The sequence below is a fragment of the Salvelinus fontinalis genome, chromosome 33, assembly GCF_029448725.1.
Source record: "Salvelinus fontinalis isolate EN_2023a chromosome 33, ASM2944872v1, whole genome shotgun sequence".
In the NCBI taxonomy this organism is placed as follows: Eukaryota; Metazoa; Chordata; class Actinopteri; order Salmoniformes; family Salmonidae; genus Salvelinus; species Salvelinus fontinalis.
Window position 1 is genome coordinate 31,845,407 of NC_074697.1, and position 23,731 is coordinate 31,869,137.

The 23,731-nt window shown below is 43.0% G+C and overlaps 2 protein-coding genes across 2 annotated transcripts; both read left to right on the forward strand.

Annotated features, from left to right (window-relative positions):
* The first annotated feature begins 9,607 nt into the window (after window positions 1-9,607).
* LOC129832034 (claudin-4-like) lies at window positions 9,608-10,865 on the forward strand. The gene has a single exon (XM_055895749.1). It carries the CDS (start codon window positions 9,807-9,809, stop codon window positions 10,479-10,481), a length of 675 nt encoding a protein of 224 aa, XP_055751724.1. The 5' UTR covers window positions 9,608-9,806; the 3' UTR covers window positions 10,482-10,865.
* A 97-nt stretch (window positions 10,866-10,962) lies between these two features.
* LOC129832035 (claudin-3-like) lies at window positions 10,963-15,704 on the forward strand. The gene is made up of 2 exons (XM_055895750.1): window positions 10,963-13,030; window positions 14,966-15,704. The coding sequence occupies exons 1-2, from the start codon at window positions 12,550-12,552 to the stop codon at window positions 15,586-15,588; spliced, it is 1,104 nt and encodes a 367-aa protein (XP_055751725.1). The 5' UTR covers window positions 10,963-12,549; the 3' UTR covers window positions 15,589-15,704.
* Window positions 15,705-23,731: the final 8,027 nt, after the last annotated feature.

Below are 23,731 nucleotides of genomic sequence, written 5' to 3' on the forward strand. Positions count from 1 at the left end.
GGTTGCAGGAACACAAGGAAACAGCGCTCCCTCACCTTTTTCAATTTGAGAATACACGGAGCTGGTAAAAATATTTATTGAAAATTATTAAGTTGAATCAATTACTAGCAAGATCACATAATAATTAGTATTTTAAATAACATAACCAAATAGAATAGCATAGCATTGTAGGCCTATAACACCTCCTCATTTGTAGTGAGATTTTAGGATGGTTAGCTGAAGCTGAATAATCGCATTTCTTTTCTCATGCAGCCAAAACTCAACAGTGGATACCACTAGGCAGGATTTACAGTATGCTTTGATTGAAACAAAATGCAAGAAAGGCTAATTGTTTGTTAACACCCTCTGTTCTAATTCACTCACAAAACAGTCATTCAAGAAAATGTAAATGCATATTCCCATGAAACTGATTGAGAGCTTGCAGATGCAGCTTGGACATTTCACTGGTAAAATGTGAAAAATGATCATTCATGATTGACAGTGATGATGGCCCATTTTGAAATTAGATAAGGGTAACGGTGTTTGAGGGTATAAAAAATAAAACTTTTCTTGAGACAATATGCGTGTGGGCATAGGCAGACGTTGCATTTGGAGGATGCATTTTAGCATATTCTATAATAATATTCAATAGGCTACATCTGTCGGTACAAACGTTGATTTAGAAATTATGACGTAATTAAACATTTTGGGGGCGATCCCACACCAAAAAAATAGCATTACATTAAAGCTATTTCACAAATTTGAACCTTACAATTGCACATAAATGTACAGTCTGATAAAGACTAACGTATTGAGTCAGTGAACGATTGTCCTGTTACTCTACTCATTCTCAAGAAAGAAAAAGTGAACTCCCCTCCAGCCATGTCTGTTAAAGTATCAATCAACCAACCAATCAATCAAATCTTTCTTTATGTCACCTGAGCAGTTGATAGATTCACAGCTGACAAGTCGTTCAGTTCATCCACCATTTTGTAAAGAGCCAAGAGAAAAAAAGAATACTTGAAAGCTGACCTTACAAGGTGATGTCAGTCCTTGGGGGTTGGAGGGCTATAGACTGTCGTTCTTCCGTTCGCCTGGAGGACGTGTCTGCTTTGACGGACGAGGAGTTTGACTGGTTAGTTCTGTGGACGGGTCTGTCTTCAACCTGCCACAAACAACACCAAGGTGATCACAGTTGTCGGACTGTAAAGAGAATGGGGGGGAGAAAGAGAGAGAGAGATACAGATTGTTTCCATATATGAAAGAGGCCACTGTTAGCGAGCTAAAATTACCTTTAGGAACAATGCCTCTATTTTACCCAGGCAGGTAGCACGTTAAAGATACCCTGGCATGGAGCAACCCAAGGAGATTTAGTACCACACTCAGGTACTACTCATTAAGGAGGAGAGATTGTTTTTGAGCGTATCGCCTTCAAACTGAGATTATACTCCCAGCACTGGGGATCAGATAGGCCTCAGAGGGTCCACTATTTTAGGATCAGGAGTCCTACACCAGATCATGTAGTAAACATGTAGTCAAACATCAGCTGTGCTGCTTCAAACAGCATACATCTGGTTCTATGGTGTAATGTTGATCTCATTCTTGTGGAACTCCTAATAAAAAGAGGCAGCTGAAACCGAATAGTAGTATTTCCAGAGATTGTTATTGTTGTTCTGGGTGTGACAAGTAAAAGGCTTGTTGAGACACATGCAGTTAAAATAAAGGGCCCACAATACTCCCAGGATCACATGACATTGGTGTAACGATAGTCTTCGTTCTCCTTGTCTGAGGAGTAAGAAATGTCAGACCAAGATGCAGCGTGGTGTGTATTCATATTTAATTGAATACTTTTAAAGAACAAACAAAAACAATAAACTGACAAAAACAACCAAAGACTGTTAAGGCTGTCGCTTTCCTCATCCTCGGATGAAGTGAGGAGAGAAGGATCTTCAGACCAAAATGCGGAGTCAGGGAAATAAGCCATCTTTTTATTTATAACAACGATGAACTGATGAAGATGGCAATACGAAAAAACAAACACTTTAACAAACTTACAAAATAACAAAACGACGTAGAACGGAACCTGAACATAAACTCACATCACAAACGTAAACTCGCGAACAGGAACGTTACATCAAAACACACGAACAGCCAAACAGCTCCGAAAGTGAATAACATCGACAACGACGAAGACATCACAGGAGACAATCACCCACAAACAAACAGTGAGAATGCCCTACCTAAATATGACTCTTAATTAGAGGCAAACGCAAACCACCTGCCTCTAATCAAGAGCCATACCAGGCAAACCAAAACCAACATAGAAACAGATAACATAGACTGCCCACCCAAAACACATGCCCTGACCATAAACACATAAAAACAACATAAAACAGGTCAGGACTGTTACAGTACCCCCCCCTCAAGGTGCGCACGCCGGGCGCACCAGCACAAAGTCCAGGGGAGGGTCCGGGTGGGCAGTTGACCACGGTGGTGGTTCCGGCTCAGGACGCTGTCCCCATACCACCATAGTCACTCCCCTCTTCTGTCTACCCCTTCTAATGACCACCCTAACACTACCCTCCCCTAAATAAACGGCCAGCACCGGAACAAGGGGCAGCACCGGGACAAGGGGTAGCACCGGGACAAGGGGCAGCACCGGAACAAGGGGCAGCACCAGGATAAGGACCAGCACCGGAATAAGGGGCAGCACCGGGACAAGGGGCAGCACCGGGACAAGGGGCAGCACCGGGACAAGGGGCAGCACCGGGACAAGGGGCAGCACCGGGACAAGGGGCAGCACCGGGACAAGGGGCAACACCGGGACAAGGGGCAGATCCCGGCTGAAGGACTCTGGCAGGTCCTGTTTGGACGGCTCTGGCAGGTCCTGGCTGGACGGCTCTGGCAGGTCCATGCAGGCTGACGGCTCTCGACGCTCATGGCAGACTGACGGCTCTCTACTCTCATGGCAGGCTGACGGCTCTCGACGCTCATGGCAGGCTGACGGCTCTCGACGCTCATGGCAGGCTGACGGCTCTCGACGCTCATGGCAGGCTGACGGCTCTGGCTGCTCATGGCTCTCTGACGGCTCTGGCTGCTCATGGCTCTCTGACGGCTCTGGCTGCTCATGGCTCTCTGACGGCTCTGGCTGCTCATGGCTCTCTGACGGCTCTGGCTGCTCATGGCTCTCTGACGGCTCTGGCTGCTCATGGCTCGCTGGCGGCTCTGGCAGATCCTGTCTGGTTGGCGGCTCTGGCAGATCCTGTCTGGTTGGCGGCTCTGGCAGATCCTGTCTGGTTGGCGGCTCTGGCAGATCCTGTCTGGTTGGCGGCTCTGGCAGATCCTGTCTGGCTGACGGCTCTAGCGGCTCCTGTCTGGCTGACGGCTCTAGCGGCTCCTGTCTGGCGGATGGCTCTGTAGGCTCATGGCAGACGGGCGGCTTTGCAGGCTCATGGCAGACGGGCGGCTTTGCAGGCTCATGGCAGACGGATGGCTCAGACGGCGCTGGGGAGACGGATGGCTCAGATGGCGCTGGGGAGACGGATGGCTCAGATGGCGCTGGGGAGACGGATGGCTCAGATGGCGCTGGGGAGACGGATGGCTCAGATGGCGCTGGGGAGACGGATGGCTCAGATGGCGCTGGGGAGACGGATGGCTCTGTAGGAAGGAGAAGGAGAGACAGCCTGGTGCGTGGTCTAGGCACCGGCTGCGCTGGAGAGGAGGAAACAGCAGGAGAGAGAACCCGGAGAGACAGCCTGGTACGGGGGGCTGCCACCGGAGGACTGGTACATGGAGGTGGCACCGGGTCTACCGGACCGTGAAGGAGGACACGTGCTCTTGAGCACCGAGCCTCCCCAACCTTACCAGATTGAATGGACCCCGTAGCCCTGCCAGTGCGGCGAGGTGGAATAGCCCGCACTGGGCTATGCAGGCGAACTGGGGACACCGTGCGCTCTACCGCATAACACGGTCTCTTACCAGTACGACGCCTTCTACCTCCACGGTAAGCACGGGGAGTTTGCTCGGGTATCTTACCCGGCTTTGCCACACTCCTCGTGTGCCCCCCCCCAAGAAATTTTTTGGTCTGACTCACGGGCTCCCAACCGCGTCGTCGCGCTGCCTCCTCATACCAGCGCCGCTCAGCCTTCGCTGCTTCCAATTCCTCCTTTGGACGGCGATATTCCCCTGGTTGAGCCCAAGGTCCTCTACCGTCCAAGATCTCCTCCCAAGTCCAGAAGTTCTTGTTGCGCCGTCGAGCATTCCCATACCGCTTGGTCTCTGTTTGTTGGTGGGTGATTCTGTTAAGGCTGTCGCTTTCCTCATCCTCGGATGAAGTGAGGAGAGAAGGATCTTCAGACCAAAATGCGGAGTCAGGGAAATAAGCCATCTTTTTATTTATAACAACGATGAACTGATGAAGATGGCAATACGAAAAAACAAACACTTTAACAAACTTACAAAATAACAAAACGACGTAGAACGGAACCTGAACATAAACTCACATCACAAACGTAAACTCGCGAACAGGAACGTTACATCAAAACACACGAACAGCCAAACAGCTCCGAAAGTGAATAACATCGACAACGACGAAGACATCACAGGAGACAATCACCCACAAACAAACAGTGAGAATGCCCTACCTAAATATGACTCTTAATTAGAGGCAAACGCAAACCACCTGCCTCTAATCAAGAGCCATACCAGGCAAACCAAAACCAACATAGAAACAGATAACATAGACTGCCCACCCAAAACACATGCCCTGACCATAAACACATAAAAACAACATAAAACAGGTCAGGACTGTTACAAAGACGCTACAGTCCCGAAAATGTGAACACAGGAACAATCACCCACAAACCACAATACAAAAACAGGCTACCTAAATATGGTTCCCACTCAGAGACAATGACTAACACCTGCCTCTGATTGAGAACCATATCAGGCCAAACGACAAACCCAACATAGAAACACAAAACATAGATAACCCACCCAACTCACGCCCTGACCATACTAAAACAAAGAAAATACAAAAGAACTATGGTCAGAACGTGACAATTGGTCACAAAGACACAAAAACAACTACTACTCTTGTCTAAACCAGGGTTGTTCAATGAAACTGAACACTTACAAATACAAAAAAACAACAAACGTGACAAAACCGAAAACAGTCCCGTGTGGCACGAACACTGACACGAGATACAAACACCCACAAAACACACGTGAAACCCCGGCTGCCTTAGTATGATTCTCAATCAGGGACAACGATTGACAGCTGCCTCTGATTGAGAATCATACCAGGCCGAACACAAAATCCCAACATAGAAAATCACACATAGACAAACCCACCCAACTCACGCCCTGACCAACTAAATAAATACAAGACAAAAGAAAACAGGTCAGGAACGTGACATCGAAATTAAACTCATTTTGGCATGTGAAAATAGTTTTTGAGCTAAATTCCAGCTGATTCTACAGTGATGGTGCAGATTAAGTAGAAAATTGCCACTGTGAATGAAACAGTTTGGAACTAATGCTAAGTTATTTCACATTACAGGTAGTTCAATCCACCTGTGAGTAAGTCTTGGGGGGGGGGGGTAATACATTACAAGTTTCAACAGGAACAGAGGGCAGGCTGGGGCCTCATACCTGGGCCTCACACACTCTAACAGATGCTGGCTTTGGATTATAAAAGTACAACCGAGTAAACTGGCTGGGTCACTATGGCTGTGTTTACACAGGCAGTCCAATTCAGATATTTTTTTCCACCAGTTGTTATTTTGACCAATCACATCAGATCTTTTCACATTAGATATTTTTCAGAACTGATCTGATTGGTCAAAATACCAATTATAAAAAGATCAGACTTCGGCTGCCTGTGTAAACACAACCTATGTGAAGTGCTCATAGAACTATAACGCCTGGGGTTGGATAGTCAAACATCGTTACTGTACCTTTTTGAATGAGTGATTCAAAAATCAAGGCTTCTTTTATATAATACTAGCTGGTATCACCCAACCACACATTTTATAATTCTTAAAAGTGTGAATTAGCTTATATAGAGGCTCAATAGTACTATTTTCAGATATTGTCATTGTTGTGGGTGTGAACTTAAGGTTAGAAGGCATGTTGCACCCCCCTGATGCTACTATGGGAGAAGTTGTATTTGGTATCAGTATAATGGTTGATGAAACTGGAATGTGTGATTTTCTCCTACAAATACGGATATCTGTGTGTGTATCTGGGAGGGTGGTTGGGCAGGAGTTAGGGGTAGGTTGTTGTGTGTGATCTGTGATGTATTATTCTGTGACCAAGAGTCTTGCTCAAGGGGACAGAGTCACAGTTTCAGTGGGTTATCCAAGCATGCAACAAAGATCTCACGTTACCTAGAAACCATTAGAAGCACGGGACATTCAATGACTCATGTGGTTCTAGATTGACAGAGCATAACATGCATCATGACATGTAAATTAAATCAAAGGCGATTCAGGTGTAATAAGAGTTGATATAATACTTTATTTCTTATCAAGAGAATCTTTACCATTCTCAGAAGATGTAGGTGACTATCCTCCAGACACAGTCAACTAACAAGTTCCTTTAAACTCACATGCTGAATGTATCCCCCTGTAATTTCATATTTTTTATAAGGGATCAATTTAGAGGCAGTGATCACTTTTTTCATTTTTTTTAATGCTGAGAGATGTGCCATAGTGTGTTGTGGCATCAGAGACACCAACAGTTACAGCCTGGGTTGTGCAATAGGTAGGGAGTGACAGGGAGAGTGAGGAATTCTGCCTCCAGTGATTTTCTGTTATTTATTTTCTGGAACCTTACCTTAACTGTGAATGTACTAGAGTACAGGAATGTCAGAGAAAAACATTTCTCCCAAAGTTCTCTCTCTGTTTACTTTTGGTTACTTATAGTTTTTCCTCTATGTTGTTTCATTATTTCAGATATTAGAAGAAAAAGAGTCACCAAGAAAATGGAAGATTTTCCCTTCCTACACTCCCTACACTCTTCGGCTGTCCCAATAGGACAATCCTTTGAAGAACCCTTTACACAGAGGGCTCTACTTGGAACTCAAAAGAGTTCTACCTGGAACCAAAAAGGATTCTCCTATAAGGACAGCCAAAGAACCCTTTTGTAACCCTTTTTTCCTTCAGTGTACCTTCCACTCTCCCTCCCTCCCCCTTGCAGTTACCTGTTCCCAGAAGGCGAGTCTCTACTTAAGCAATAAAGCCAGAGGAGGTGTGGTACACAGCCAATATATCACGGCTAAGAGCTGTTCTTACGCACGACTCAACGCAGAGTGCCTGGACACAGCCCTTAGCTGTGGTATATTGGCCATATATCACAAACCCCCTAGGTGCCTTATTGCTATTATAAACTGGTCACCAACGTAATTAGAACAGTAAAAATAAATGTTTTGTCATACACATGGTATACAGTCTGATATACCACGGCTGTCAGCCAATCAGCATTCAGGGCTCGAACCATCCAGTTTATAATTGTTAGTTATTAATGTAAGGCAGGCAGCTGCCTGGTGTGTATATTGTAGTGTATCTATACATGAGCAGGAGGTAGTGACGAGCTAGCCAGGCACCTGTAACCCTAGAAACTGGTCTAACCTGCTCCCGTTCCCATGGCAAGTGAACAACTGGGAAAGTGTTTGTGCTTGTTCCCTTTCCAGGGAGAACTCTTACCAAATACCTGCTTCAAACATGATTTAACCTAGTTTAGGAGTTAATCCATGTTGGTGCAACCCACCCTAACAGACTGCAACTGAAGTACCACATCAACAGTTAACTTCCTCCACCACATCATGTGGTGGAGGAAGTTAACTGTTGACTATGAAGGACTGTACTCTAGGATACAAGTTATTTTCTGACCATTCAGTTGCGACTGACCAACACATTTATTTATGTGGAAATGAAATGTTTACTATTGGTATAATTTAGGGAGTCATCATGTTTGAAGCAGGTATTTGGTAAGAGTTCTCCCTGGAAAGGGAACAAGCACAAACACTTCCCAGCTGTTCACCTGCCATGGGAACGGGAGCAGGTTAGACCAGTTTCCAGGAGGTGTTCTGTCTGTGGGGAGCCTTCTCTAGGTGTTCCTGGACAAGTTTTTTTGTATTGTAATATGAGTCTAGGATTATAGCCAGTCTCCCTAACGCTACCACAGACTGGTACAAGGCTGCTGCCAATTGTTAGGAAAATAGGCATTTTGCAACAACGAAACTATGCATTTCTGATTCATTTTGAGTCACAAAGCTGCTCACACATATTTTGTTTGCGAATATTATAGTAATTACAGTAACCGGAGCTAATATATACAACATAATTATGTTGAACTTAATCGTAGCTTCAGTTTTCATGACAAAGCTTGTGTTATTGATGCTTATCCTCACACAGCACTGAATTCTTCAGTAAACAGAGATCAATTGTCTCGTTTTACTCCTCAGTTCCCCTTCGTACAGTTATTTTTGTAGTTTGCATTTAACACCACATTTAATGAGCTTTATACAACGTGCTGGAAGCAAAACAGCAATAGGGTCAACCTGAGATCCGGTGTAAACCAGATCCTCTTTGGACCATTTCGACAGACAGACAGACAGCTATTCAGTAAGACACTCACAGGATGATAATGTTCAGTACAGTTTAACTGTACCAGTACTTCACATTGCTCCCTCTGGCTGCAAAAACATTATACACACCCATAAACAACTCTGGCTGCAACCTCCCCGTTCTGATCTGACAAGGACATTCTGCATCTCACAAAAAACAGAGATTTCATAAGGTATTTGGTAATCCAGGGACTTTCGGTGATAATTCAGTGATGATAATTTTCTAGCCTTCCAACAACCTGTAGTGGAGATCATCCAAGTGAGATGGTATGTGTTCTTAGGTGTGGATTTCACTATCATGTATGAGAAAGCAGTGACCCCTGTTTTTACCTATGACCCCAATGATGACCCTTGTTAGTGAGACAAGGGCCTATAATGGGCTATAGATCACATAGAGCTGCCCAGCCAATGCTAACAACCCTACCAGGACAGGAGAGTTGTTTGTCTGATAAGTGTAGTGTACAGAGCCACCCTTTATAATTGTATTTACATCCAGAGAACATCCATTACAACTTGAGTGAGCACACTAACAAACAAGGGCAAATAGTGATAGGGATACTAGAGTTTTTCCTGTTCAGGTCACATGTTTTTTATGGTTTAAGACAAACTTTATTGAACAAAACAGGCAGAGAGAGACACATGTTCAGTGCCAGGCCTGTTCTGAACAGAGCAGTTTTTCCCAAGAGGTATAATGTGTCTGTCTAACTGACTGAACAAAGCCTGTCATTTTCTCTCTTATGCAGAGACGGTGATTCAGCGTTTGGTGTTATTTGAATGTAAACTGACTCCACCTTACAGTCTTCTTAGCAGTATAAAGAAAGGAATAATCGGTTTATCCCACTCTTCTTCTCTTTCCCCCTCTCTCCATAACTGACTAAAGTATTATCCAGGGCGTTCTGAGCCAAGGAGATCTGATATCGTCTTTAGTGGGCTGTGCTCTGAGACACAGAGCACCTTCTATCCAGACCAGAACTGAGAGACCTAGGGATAGGGAGTGACTGCTGCAGCCCAACACCAGCCCAGAGAACCAAGGGACCGAGAGAGACAACAGCCCAGCACCAGGGGACAAGGGGAGACTACGACAGCCCAGAATCAGGGACAGACCACTGCCCCAGATCAAAGCACCAAGGACAAAGAGAGACGACAGCCACAGACCAGGACCAGAGCACCTAGGTACAGGGAGAGACTAGTTCCAGAGATGGCCTCCGCCGGCCTGGAGATCCTGGGTATGATCCTTTGTGTGTCAGGCTGGCTAGGGGTCATGGTGGCCTGTGGCCTGCCAATGTGGAGAGTAGCCGCCTACATTGGCCAGAACATCGTCGTCTCTCAAGTGATCTGGGAGGGCCTGTGGATGAACTGTTCTGTCCAGAGCACGGGCCAGATGCACTGCAAAGTCCACGACTCCATGCTTGGACTCCCTGTGGACCTACAGGCGGCCCGTGCCCTGGTCATCGTCTCTATGGTGCTGTGCATCATGGGCATCAGCCTGTCTGTAGCCGGGGCCAAGTGCACCAACTGCAGCTCAGACGCAGGCAGCAAGCCTCGCATGGTGCTGGGGGCCGGGGTGACCTTCATCATGGCAGGGCTGTTGCTGCTGACGGCTGTATCGTGGACGGCTAACACTATCGTCTTGGATTTCTATGACCCGATGATGGAGGAGACGGGGAAGAGGGAGTTTGGGAACTCGCTGTATTTTGGATGGGCTGCCTCCTGTCTGCTTCTCCTAGGGGGAGCTTTGCTCTGCTGCTCCTGCCCCCTGAAAGCACCCCAGGGTGTTAGCGAGGCTGGGTATGAACCCAACAGGGTGGTGAACTACTCTGCGGTCAAATACCCCATGTCTGTCAATGGATATGTGAGGAGGGACTATGTGTGAGAGAAAGTGTGTCCAATGGCTTTAGTATAGAGACAGCACCTTGAGACTGATGGGACTAAGGGGATAACTAGTGTTAGCGAACCCCCTTTCCTGACTGCACACTATAGGGTTAGCGAAGAATAAATACAGTATGAACGATTGCCGATTAATGCTAGATTGTGTTTTATATATATGATTTCTGTAGAGTTTGAGACATGCATTTATAGAAGATTCAAGTAAATGTAGATGGTAGGATTAGAGAAATATCTTATTCATGTTTTGCTGTTCGGAAATAGTTTTTGTACTAAATTTTACATGAATGTTACTCAATGATGACGATGTAGATCATGAAAATGTTAATTTAGTTTATAAAAAAAATTAAATAACATTTCCATTTAACCTTAAGTTATTTTTGCCCACTCAGAATTTTCTTGCACATGACTGCAAATGGTGATACAAAATTTAGATAAGTTCACTCTTGATTTCATAATGTGAGGAAATCATGCATTGCGCTAACTAATGTTAGTATACAAGCAACTTCTTTTTCTTTGCTTAATTGGCTTATAGCAGGGCCATTCCCATCTGAAAGTAAGGTCTTATCGCAGAGGATGTCACCACAGGAATGTTATGTGAGTGAGGAGAGGTAGTCTTGCCTACGTTTAAGGACAAATCTGGCTTAATAAGGTCGGTCTACCAACAGAGCACTGAGACAGGACAGGACATCCCATCGAAGACACAGGGTCTAAAGAAATAGACCAAAATATTGGGCAGGAATGCCTGCAGGTCCATATCACCTGAAATCTAGAAAACTCAGCCCCTCTACCCCGCACAATACGGTTTATGATTTCAATGCAAATGTGAGCAGCAACATTGTCCCTTTTGTTCCATTTGGGAGAGTGAAACTGAGCCCGACAAAAAACAGCCATTTTGATAAGGAGGGGAAGTAAACCCACACTGTAATCATAGGGTGAACCAATTTCTTTCACAATGCTCCCATTTATTAAAGATAAGACAATGGCTTTATTTACATTCTAGTCTAAGAACAAGATAAGGGAAAATACTTTTAAGACAGTCTTATAGCATAGACTTAAAGTACTTCCTATTTACGTCAGAGTGTTGTACAAACAAACATAGCCTCCAATAGCTGTATTGTGATAGTCAATCTGTTCACTTGTGCACTCGTCTATAACCAAGTCAAGTGCCTGTGTGTGGAACTTCCTGTGCTGATAGAAACTTGTCTAACTTTGATCCCTAAATCTGTCAGCCAATCAAAGACAAAAGATAACGGATTCTCACTTTTTGTCATCAATCTTCAATGGCAGACAGAAACAAGAGATAATTTACTATGAACTTCAGAGCCCTGCTGCTGGTGTTGGAAACCAGATGAAACAATATTAAGCGACTTTTTCTATAGGTCAATGGAAGTTTGTTTAAAAATATATTGATTATTAAAACCAATGCAATTCAGCTTATGCTTTCATCAGGGTATTTGGGTTGGAAACTAGCCAATAGTGCTTGTATACAGTAGGCTACCACAGATGTTCCTAGGCAGCTCTCTCTCAGGGTTAGCATTAAGACACAGAGGTTAACGCTCCATAGAGAGCTAAATATTTCTGTTGACCTGAAAATAATTGTACACTGGTAGACACCTGTTGAACGAACACATGAGTTAATGTTATTCCCAATTCCTCCACTTGTAATTATTAACTTGTCTATTCTTAACCTGTTCGTTATCCTTTAACTATTTAGCATCGGTACTTTGGCCATTTATTGACCTTCCCCCTCAGCCCAAACAGTGGGGGAACAACCATGGCCCAACCGTTCAATCATTAATCTGTGCAGCCAAACCGTTCACATGCCAAAGCCTTTTCTGGGGGTTGTTGAGAAGAAAGAAAAGAAAAAACAGTTGAAAACCTTCTTGGCCAATCCCCATGAGACTCTACCTTCTGTTGGTGGAGTGCTATAAAGATAGCTCTGAGAATTCCAAAGCCGAACGCAGACAGTGAAACCCTTTTGTGTGTGAAGTTGAGACAGTTAAGAGAGTGAAGACACATGTAGACTTGCTTACAAAGGAAGGTAAAACAACAGAATGGCTGTGTTGGGACTAGAGATCTTGGGGGTGATCCTGGCTGCCCTGGGTTGGATATTGAGCATCGTGTCCTGCGCCCTGCCCATGTGGAGGGTGTCCGCTTTCATCGGGGTCAACATCATCACGGCTCAGACCATCTGGGAGGGCATCTGGATGACCTGTGTGGTGCAGAGCACGGGCCAGATGCAGTGTAAGGTCTACGACTCCATGCTAGCCCTCAGCTCCGACCTGCAGGCAGCCCGAGCCCTCACAATCGTCTCTATAGTTGTGGGCATCATGGGGGTGCTGGTGGCCGTGGTGGGGGCTAAGTGTACCAACTGTGTTGAGGACGAGACGGCCAAGGCCCAGGTGATGATCGCAGCGGGGGTGGCCTTCATCGTAGCATCCCTGACCCAGCTGATCCCTGTGTCCTGGTCAGCTAACAGCATCATCATGGATTTCTATAGTCCCATCACTCCTGAGGCTCAGAAAAGGGAGATTGGTGGGGCTCTCTACCTGGGCTGGGCAGCAGCCGCATTTCTCCTCATCGGGGGGTGCATCCTGTGCTGTAGTTGCCCCCCACAGCCTGAGAAGAGGTATGCAGGGCCGCCCTCGCGGATGGTGTACTCCCCAACCAGGTCTGTGGCCCCTAGCGGCTATGACAAAAGAGATTATGTTTGAACTGACCTGGATATCTGGCAGCAGCTACTTTCTGCTCACGTTTTTCCGACAGTGAATGAAGGACATCTGATACTAACTTTGAATTCCAGAACATATCAAATGGGGGTGATTTCTACTGAAACTATTTTGTTATATGTTTTGACATGAAGAAAATACTGCTTTTTAGTGGATCATTTTTGATGGTGCTCTGTTGAAGAGGAGCAACACCAAACTGGACTTGATGTACTTGTATTTCATACTGTATGCCTATTTAAAACATATATAGGTTTGTTTTTGTTTTAGAATCTTAATATTTGAAAGGAGTTTAATTAAAACCATCTGCATTGTTAGATTTTATATTCTATAGAGTGAATTAATAACAGCTTATGTTGTGCATATGTTGGATAACAATATGCCAAATACTGACAGTTTAGCATCTTTCGTTAAGTGTGAAAATATAAAGTATTTTGATGTTTAAAGTGTGTCAATTTCACAATAAAAACTGGTTCATAATACTTGCATTTTTTCTTCAAATATTTTAATACGATGACAGAAAAATACATTGTTGCTGTATGTTACTTTATACAGTATATTTCATTAACATTAGTAAGTGCTTTGCTACATGAGAAGTGCCACTTAGTCCTGTGGTACTAGCTATGCAGTTTCTAAGAAAAATATGTTTGAATCTACTGCCAAAAAAAGACGTAGGCTAACTGCCTCTGTGTCATTCATTCTGCCCAGATCAGGATATAACAGGCATTTTCCTTCACTGATCCTTGGGTATCTATGGTAATGATGTGTTGAGTTGGATTGTCTTTCATAGCTGCTATGTACCTGGCTGACTCTCATATCTGTTGACCCTTAGATAACAAGAAACCTTGCTTTGTCAGCCCCCCACTATTCAGCCATTTCAAAATGGCCCCCAGAACAATGGGTCCGATTCATAGCACGATGGAGGTCGGAGTGAGTTATCAACACTGGGTCATGAACTGTTGGGGGGAAAGACTATTATCCCAGTTTCTGGGGCATAATTAGGGGAGACACTCCAGTTGTAAGGAATTCAAGGGCACTGGAGTTAGTGATAGACATACATGGCCGTTAGACCACATCAAATAGAATGAACAAGATAGCTTATTGCAAAGGAACTGAGGTCAGGGATTCTTCTTTTACAATCTGCTTCAAATAATTTCGTGAGAGAGTGATTGCTCTGAGGAGACAAGATTAGGACTAATCTATTAATGAGTAAAGGGCAATTCCACCACTCATTTTCATTATGTCCAGCACATTATGTAAAAACTGCGCATTTATTTAAAAGGTTAAACGGTTCTACCCAATGACATCATCAAAAGTTTAAGCATTTTAAAAACAGTGACTTTCAAACACTGTGAGATTCGCAGTGATATGGGGAGCAAGATAATACCCTCCCTCTGGCTAGTAACTCCTTGCAGATTTTGAAAATTATTATTGTTTTTTACTTTTAATCCCACACTGTGATGTCACAGATAAGCATTTTTTTGGACCTTCCAGGGCTCCTCCCGTCAGCTGATCTGGGATATAAAGGATACCAGAACATCACACATTACACATCACACACTCACAGGTACTCAGGCTAAATTAAATTAGTTGGTGTCATTGTCTCTGGCTCTGTCTGGTCTCTTTCTTTCTCACAGATCCTCTGTCAGATCCTCTCAGGTCTCTCAGGTGTGACGGAACATGGAGCACTGAACGGAACACAGAAGGAGCTCCAGTAACATCAGGATTACCACCATGTCTGCAGGGTTGGAGTTAGTGGGGATCGCTCTATGCGTATTAGGATGGATCATTGCCATCGTGTCCTGTACCCTGCCCATGTGGCGAGTAACGGCCTTCATCGGCAGCAACATCGTCACGGCTCAGATCATCTGGGAGGGCCTGTGGATGACCTGTGTTGTCCAGAGCACAGGCCAGATGCAGTGTAAGGTCTATGACTCCATGCTGGCTCTCTCCCAAGACCTCCAGGCCGCCAGGGCCCTCACGGTCATCTCCATCCTCCTGGCCATCCTGGCAGTGCTCATCGCCATCGCCGGTGCCAAGTGCACCAACTGCATCGAGGACGAGGCATCCAAAGCTAAAGTCATGATAATCTCTGGGGTGTTCTTCATTGTGTCCGGAGTCATGCAGCTGATCCCAGTGTCCTGGTCGGCCAACACTATCATCAGGGACTTTTACAACCCGCTGCTGACTGATGCACAGCGCAGAGAGCTAGGGGCAGCGCTCTACATTGGCTGGGGGGCCCCAGCCCTCATGATCCTCGGGGGAAGCCTCCTCTGCTTCTCCTGTTCCCCTCGGGAGTACAACCCCTCACAGATGGCATACTCTGCCCCAAGTGGGCCCGGGTTCCAGAGAAAAGACTATGTGTGATGGGACGATGGATGGGACAAGGACTATTTATGTAACAGCCAAAAACGTTATTCTACACCTGTTTCTAATGGTGTGTCTAAGAAAGGGCTTCCTGAATCCCAAGGAGACTCCGTGATGAAGGGATGTGTTTGTTTTGGCTTTTTTTACCATTGTTTTGTTGGATTTGTCTATGTGTGTACATTATTTGTCTCTGTAATATCTATTCTGAAAGGAAAGCATAGCAGTTCTGGCTGTGTAAGAAAAATATTTTAGAAGGATCATGTACTTTCCATTTGAGTTTAGTGAGAACAAAGGAAATGAAGAATAAGATCAGTAGTTATTAAATGTATTAATTATTAAAAAGTTTTAAGGGTTGGATTATTGGTAAACTATGCATATTCATTGAAACTATATCAAGCTCATTTAAAAACATTCACAAGCCTCATATAATTATTTACATAATGTTTGTACTTTTATGAATATTCCTCTCTAAGATGTTAGTCATTGAGTCCATTAATATATTAAATCACTAACGTTTAATTATTTTCCTAGCTTCAGGCAACTACGCTACATCAAATGATATCTTGCAGAATATTCAATCATTATCTTCTCATTGACATCTCTATGTTATTGGCTCTGAGGCATTGCTTAGGCTTCAGAAACTAAGGAACACTGTTAAAAAGACAACATTTGACTGATGCTTTCACAAAAAGATAGAGGTGGAAAGGTTTTTATTTTACTGCAAGAATACAGTAGAGTAGAAATCCAGTATGTACACATCGTTTTTTAAGGAACTATGTTTCTTTTTATGTAAGATTTTTTTTATGTTGGGAAATGTTGTATATTTTTTCCCAGATCATTTGTGAGAGAGATGCATTTGTTTGATGGTGATGTTCTATCATCAGTGTTAAGGGTGTGATTGTGTGATGTACTCATCTGTTTGGACCCCAGCAAGAGTAGTGGCTGCCTTGGCAACAGCTAATTGGAATCCAATTAGCCGCAGCCCGTCTGGTGTTCAACCTTCCCAAGTTCTCTCACGTCACCCCACTCCTCCGCTCTCTCCACTGGCTTCCAGTTGAAGCTCGCATCCGCTACAAGACCATGGTGCTTGCCTACGGAGCTGTGAGGGGAACGGCACCTCAGTACCTTCAGGCTCTGATCAGGCCCTACACCCAAACAAGGGCACTGCGTTCATCCACCTCTGGCCTGCTCGCCTCCCTACCACTGAGGAAGTACAGTTCCCGCTCAGCCCAGTCAAAACTGTTCGCTGCTCTGGCACCCCAATGGTGGAACAAACTCCCTCACGACGCCAGGACAGCGGAGTCAATCACCACCTTCCGGAGACACCTGAAACCCCACCTCTTTAAGGAATACCTAGGATAGGATAAAGTAATCCTTCTGACCCCCCCCCCCCCCCCCCTAAAGGATTTAGATGCACTATTGTAAAGTGGCTGTTCCACTGGATGTCATAAGGTGAATGCACCAATTTGTAAGTCGCTCAATGACTTAAATGTAAATGTAACTAAAATACTAAATACTAAATATGTAACTAAAATACTAAATACTGCTAACATACAGAGTACTGTATCTGTACTGAATGCTGTCACCTGAACTCCAGGCAGATGACAGATGTATTAAACAGAGGGTGGATAGCAGTGCACAGAGGGAATGGGGAACAGGTTGGGAGCAGACAAACTGAAGGCCTCAGTGTTTTGGGGCAATGAGGAGTAATGGGGGCATTGTGCACCTGTGTCCAGCCAGAACAGTGCTAATGTTTGTGTTAGTCCTGCAGTGTTAAACTTCTTATGGCTGCAGGGGGCGTTACTGAGTAGCTAGCTAAATCGTGCCCATTTCAAACGGCCTCGTACTCAATTCTTGCTCGTACAATATGCATATTATTATTTTTATTGGATAGAAAACACTCTCTAGTTTCTATAGCCGTTGGAATTTTGTCTCTGAGTGGAACAGAACTCCTTCTACAGCACTTTTCATGACAGGGAGTCAGATTTCAGACATCTTTGCCCCTGATCTGGGGTCGGTTTAAAGGTCCCTGTAAATGCTATGGAGAAACAGACACTGCTTACGTCTTCCCCTGGGTGTCAGTACGTGGTGACGCTTTGAATTGAGTCGATTGCGCAATCAGGGCCTGTATAAAACAGCAAAATGTGCAAGTAGCTTCCCTTTGCTGCCTGCGCCTGACGCACGAAGGACGTCGGACTCGCCTCCTTCCAACCTGTTGTTTAGCCAGTAATATTTCTCCGGTCATGTTTTTACTCGTTATAGGTGTTAAAAACATCATAAGGTAGTTAATTTAAACCGTTTTATAGCAATTTATATCCGTTTAGTGCGATTTTGAGGCATTTCTTTCTGAGACACTTTGAACCGCTGGGCACGTTTCCAGTTCATGCCGAACGTTTGTGGGCATTTCCACATGGCAAGAGGACAGCTTTCGACCAAAAGACGATTAGACCCAAGAAAGGATTCATTGCCCAAGATTCTGATGGAAGAACAGCTCATAGTAAGAACAATTTATGATGATAAATCGTGTTTCTGTCGAAAAATGTTAAACGCTTATGCCTCCATTTTGTTTGGTATAGCTTCGCTTGGCGAACCCTGTATTGCACAGTAAGGATAATTTTAGAAATGTAATTCAGCGATTGCATTAAGAACTAATTTGTCTTTCGATAGCTGTCCAACTTATATTTTTTTTTGTCAAGTTTATGAATAGATATCCATGAGACAAGATCACTGTGAAAGATGGCGACCGACATTTTCAGGCTAGTTTTGCTAGTATTGTCATTGTATAACCACGTTTTTTTATGGCTAAATATGCACATTTTCGAACAAACTCTATATGTATGTTGCAATATGATGTTACAGGAGTGTCATCGGAAGGATTCTGAGAAGGTTAGTGAAAAAATTAATATATTTTGGCGATGATAACGATATCGCTCTCTTTGGCTTGAATCAATGGTCGGGTAACGTTTGCATATGTGGTATGCTAATATAACGATTTATTGTGTTTTCGCTGTAAAACACTTAGAACATCTGAAATATTGTCTGAATTCACAAGATCTGTGTCTTTCCATTGCTATGTGCTGTGTATTTTTAAGAAATGTTTTATGATGAGTAAATTGGTAATACACGTTGCTCTGTGTATTTATTCTAGTCGAGTTGTGATGGTGGGTGCAATTGTAAACTATGATTTATACCTGAAATATGCACATTGTTCTAACAAAACCTATCCTATACAATAAATATGTTATCAGACTGTCATCTGATGAGGTTTTTTCTTGGTTAGTGGCTATCAATATCTTAGTTTAGCCGAATTGGTGATAGCTACTGGTGGAGAGAAAAAATGGTGGACAAAGAAAAATGGTGTCTTTTGCTAACATGGTTAGCTAATAGATTTACATATTTTGTCTTCCCTGTAAAACATTTAAAAAATTTGAAATGGTGGCTTTATTCACAAGATCTGTATCTTTCATTTGGTGTCTTGGACTTGTGATTTAATGATATTTAGATGCTACTATTTAATTGTGACGCTATGCTAGCGATGCTAATCAGTGTGGGGGGGGTGGGGGGATGTTGTCATAGGTGTACCGGCGTCGGGCTGCAGCCATAACAGGTTCTGCACATCACCTGTTTTTTAATAAAGATAGTTGTTGTTTTATAAAGGTTTGCATCTCTACTGATTTAATTCAGAAAGCAATAATCAATTTTGTATATTTTCCTCTTGTTTTATGGAATTACCATCTGCACACAGAGGTTCACACTATCAACAATATATTTGTTGGACTTCAGCAGTTTTGTAATGTATTTTTTTTACCTAATGAGAAGGTAATGGATGTTGGGATAGGGATCAGTACATGTGCCAGTGTAAAGGTAGCCTGATATGCAATCCAAGAGGCCATGTTACCGGCCACCAATCAGCAACTTCACCACAACACCTCTAAACAATTACCAACAAGAGATCACCTCATAGGTGCAGGTGACAAATGTTATGTCAGCAGAGAAGGACAAAGAAGACTGAAAGAAATAAGGAAAAGGTAGAATTATAGTCAGTAGCAGCAGGCCTAGAGTATATGTCATCTTCAATTAAGGAAATAGAAATACACAGGAATCAAATGTGCAATTGTTTCTATAAGTAATTTCAAGTCTGTTTCCTGCATGCTGGCTGTGACTTTAAGACTTCCAGTCTCATGTTTAAAACACATCTTGTAGCACCTTACAAAAGCCTCTATTTGAAATATTGATTGGGATCTCATAGTAAATATGGGAGAGAATAGTCCCTGGAGACTGGAGTCTCACCTTACCTGCACCTTACCAGCCAACTGGTGTCTCTTCCTCCACATATCAATGTCACTCTAACAAAATATCTATCAAATCATTTGACATGTAGCCACCATGAATGGATCCATTGATATTAACTACTGTACAGTTTCAGCTAGTACACAGTCCATTGTTCAGATTATTTCCTCCAAAAAGGGGGATAAAATGTACATTAAAAAGATAAGATATGCATATGAATAGAATAAGCGTCTCTATGGTTATTGATGCATGGTGTTCATAAATTTTTCAGTTGATTATTCAAATTACTTTTTCAACTGAGTCAAATGCAGCCTTTTGAAATTGCAACAAGTGTTCAACATTTCATACAGTTGAAAAACGAAACCACTGTATTTGTAATTTGCGTTGTTTTGGTTGGCTGACTGATGGTCCTACTAAACGAAAGTCAGGATAATGGGATATAATTTATATTTCTAAGAGGGTTGGATATCTTGGAAGTGTGATGTCCAAAAGCTTCAGTTTCAACATATGTAGAGCTGGCGAGAGACTATTATTAGACTGACCATGTTCAGTGGTACCTGCTACATATGAAGTTCAGATGGCTTTTCCTATATAAGACGGGCAGTATAGTGTGTTTGAAGGGTGTTAATCGTTGATCCCACCTCGGGGTTATTTCAGCAGTATTGCCATGGAGGAATGGAGATCTCTATGCCTCATAAAGTATATTTGGTTTGGGGGTACAGCAGTCATTGCAACATATTCAATTGAAAGGACTAAGGAAAGTAATGTTGACATAGTAAACAAAGCATTCTATGACATGAGTCATAAAATTGAAGTTCAGAGGTGGCAAGAGACTATTATTAGACTGATCACGTTTAGTGGTACCTGCTGTGTTACATATGCAGTTTAGATGTCTCTCTCTCTCTGCTGGCTCTGGACAGCGAAACCCTGGCTGATCACATGACCGATACTGAGCTATGTGAAGGACAGAACAGAGAGAGAAGTTGCTAGTCTGCTGGAGTTGCCAGGGAAAAGGACTTCCTTTATTCATCCACCATGAAAGGAACAACACAGCCCCTTTGTGGGTCCTGTCCTGGCTACTCTGTCGGAACAAAAACATACTACCATACTACTATACTACCGACACTACCGTTGGCTCACATGCTCCCAAAATAAAAAAAATATGCTAAGATCTACAGTATGGTTCCAATGGCATGTTGCTTTGTAGATGAGGCACAATATTTTTGGTGCAATAAACCAAGTGTGGCTAACAAAGTGACTATTCTGCGGAAGCTACTTCCAGCCATTTCTCAATATGTTGGTCTATCTTCTTCCTCTATCTTCATCAATAAATGGAAGATAAACAAACAGCTAACAGCTAACAGCCAACAGATAATGATATCATGAAGCAGGTAAGCATAACATCTTTATCTAGGTCCGTCCACACACAGCCAATCATTCTAGATCTATCTTGTGGTGGTTTCACAACTGTCTTAATGGTCCAATCAGCAGTTGAAACAATACTAAAGAGTACTCCCTGCCATTGTTTCGGTAAAAAGCTGAGGGATGGTCCACTCTCAAATTCATAGACAGAGCTATGGATGCAAGGACTGACCATCCATGATATGAAAATTAGAGTTTTAACCATGTTTTGAGGCCATAAAGTGTTTGTTAATATTTACTTTGTTTACAAACATTGGAGTGAAACAAGCTTACATTTTGGGTTCTGATGGGGTACGACAGTTAAACTAAGCTCACGAGGCATTTATAAGTTATATTCTTCAAGAATCAATGGGTACAAATAATTAAATAATATGTCCAAAAATAGATGTAGAAACTGCTGATTGCCCCTTTATTAAGTCCACTCCTGGGGGTTGATATCCAAGCAGACCCTCTGCCAATAGCTTCACCTAAGGACGATCAGAGACAGAGAGCACGGCCTGTACCTGACACCCATCTTTAATAAACAACAGTAGCCTCATATCAGTGTTTTTCTTGTTGCTATTAACCTCCCTACATTCCTGTGTTCTGTCTTCCAACTGACTTAATCTATGAATAGCAAACAAGGACTGAGATTGAAGCCCAACCACACAGGCCATGTATGCTTTCATTCTTTTATCCCACTCCAAAACACAGCCAGAAGTTTACTGCCTATCATGTTCCTGTCTAAACACCTCTTATTGTGAGAGAGATGCCCCATTAGCTGCATACCAGAACATTGAAGCTACACTCTAAAAATAAAAAGTTCCTGGAGTGTTCTTTAAGGGTTCTTCAAATTGAAACTGTGAGGGAACCCCTATAAGTTCTTTGAAGAACCCATTAAAATTGTTTTTAATGGATCCTTGTAGAACCTTTTGAAGAACCTTTTGGGGTTCATTTTTGAACTACGCCCACTCCACTATTATTAGAAATGTTTTAGTTGTCAGTGTTTATGATTTTAGTGACAAAGCAGAATAAAAAATCCAAATATTAGGTAAACTCCCAGCAGAGCCTCAAGTCCATTGGGTATATCCTCTGGCGTGTTGATGTTAATGTGTTGATGTTCTCTGTATCCATAGCCAGAATGATTTAGCAGAGCATGGTGATTGAACAGGTTTCCTGTTATATTCATCAGAGGTGTAGGGAGGGGGAAGTCTGTGAATCTCAAAAAATAGTACTTATACAGATGATTAACAAAACATGCACATGACAGTATTCATACCTTGTTTTCTGTGGTGAATGTGAATGAAAAAAACTGTTTTGACAATGGTTTTAATACACACACCTTGTCCATAATGTAGAGGCCTATGGGATATTCATTGACGAGGTAAGGGAGGAGGATGGTGAATGTGATCTGCATAAATGGGAACTGCATTTGTATGCCTCCTCGTCTGTACACCTGCAGACACAGACACAAAAGTGAGCAGCTCAGTCATCTGCACCCAATACAGGTAGCCTTCAACATATTCTTATAGCGTACATATTCTTACCTCTTTGTTGATTGATACCCATTGAATTTTGTTAATTTTCTGTTTTAGAAAGATTTGCACAAATATGAAAAGATAGATCGTATCATCATAAAAAAAACGATCAATTTAGATCATACAAGACAACCCTTACCTTAAATTGAGACCTTTACATTTTTTAGTTAAGTGCCTGCACCTGCTGTCCTTTCAAATTCAAATCCAAATGTTTCAGTTGGTTAGCTAGGTTCCTGCAAGAACCCCCAATAACTAAGGAGGTTCCTCGAATAACATTTTGAGGGCAATTTTCAGAGCCTAGAACCTTAAGGTTCTTCAAAGAACTTTGAGGATCTTAGCAGAACACTTGTTGAACCCCACATTCTTTGAATGTATAGTCTGCGATTCGAAAACAACCCAACAACATCCCTGCGACATCTTTTGGTGTTCGGCTGAGGGATGGTGCTGGGGAAATGTTTAACGCCTCTCAAATTCTTTAGGTTGTGATAAAGACAGGTGTGCTAACCTCATAAGGCATTCCTAAGTTATTTTCTTCAAGAATCAATAGGTAAATATCAAGAATTGAAATGACCATTGAACAGATTCCCAGATCCCAGACTATTTCAGGTGAAACTGTGAACAATATGAAAACTGTTTTAAGGATCAGTGATGGTGTCAAAACAGAATAGAACAAGACGTATAGATCCAGGTTGTTTGGCACTGCCAGATGGACGTAAACCAAGCGTAATACACACCCTTATAATGAGCCTGGCCAGGCCAGAAGTGTATACTTCAAAGCAGGATGAAGAATTAGCCAGCCAACTTTTATAAGCAACCACAAATAACTATTGATTTTCTGGGTCATTAAGAAAGTTAAACTTAGATATATGTTTTTGGTTGTTGAGTCAATAAACCATGCTCATTTCAAGTTTATC

Coding starts and splice junctions, on each gene's coding strand:
- LOC129832034 (XM_055895749.1), top strand. CDS start 9,807: ATGGCCTCCGCCGGCCTGGAGATCCTGGGTATGATCCTTTGTGTGTCA.
- LOC129832035 (XM_055895750.1), top strand. CDS start 12,550: ATGGCTGTGTTGGGACTAGAGATCTTGGGGGTGATCCTGGCTGCCCTG. Junction 13,031..14,965: donor GGCTCAGAAAAGGGAGATTG/GTGGGGCTCTCT, acceptor CCATGTCTGCAG/GGTTGGAGTTAGTGGGGATC.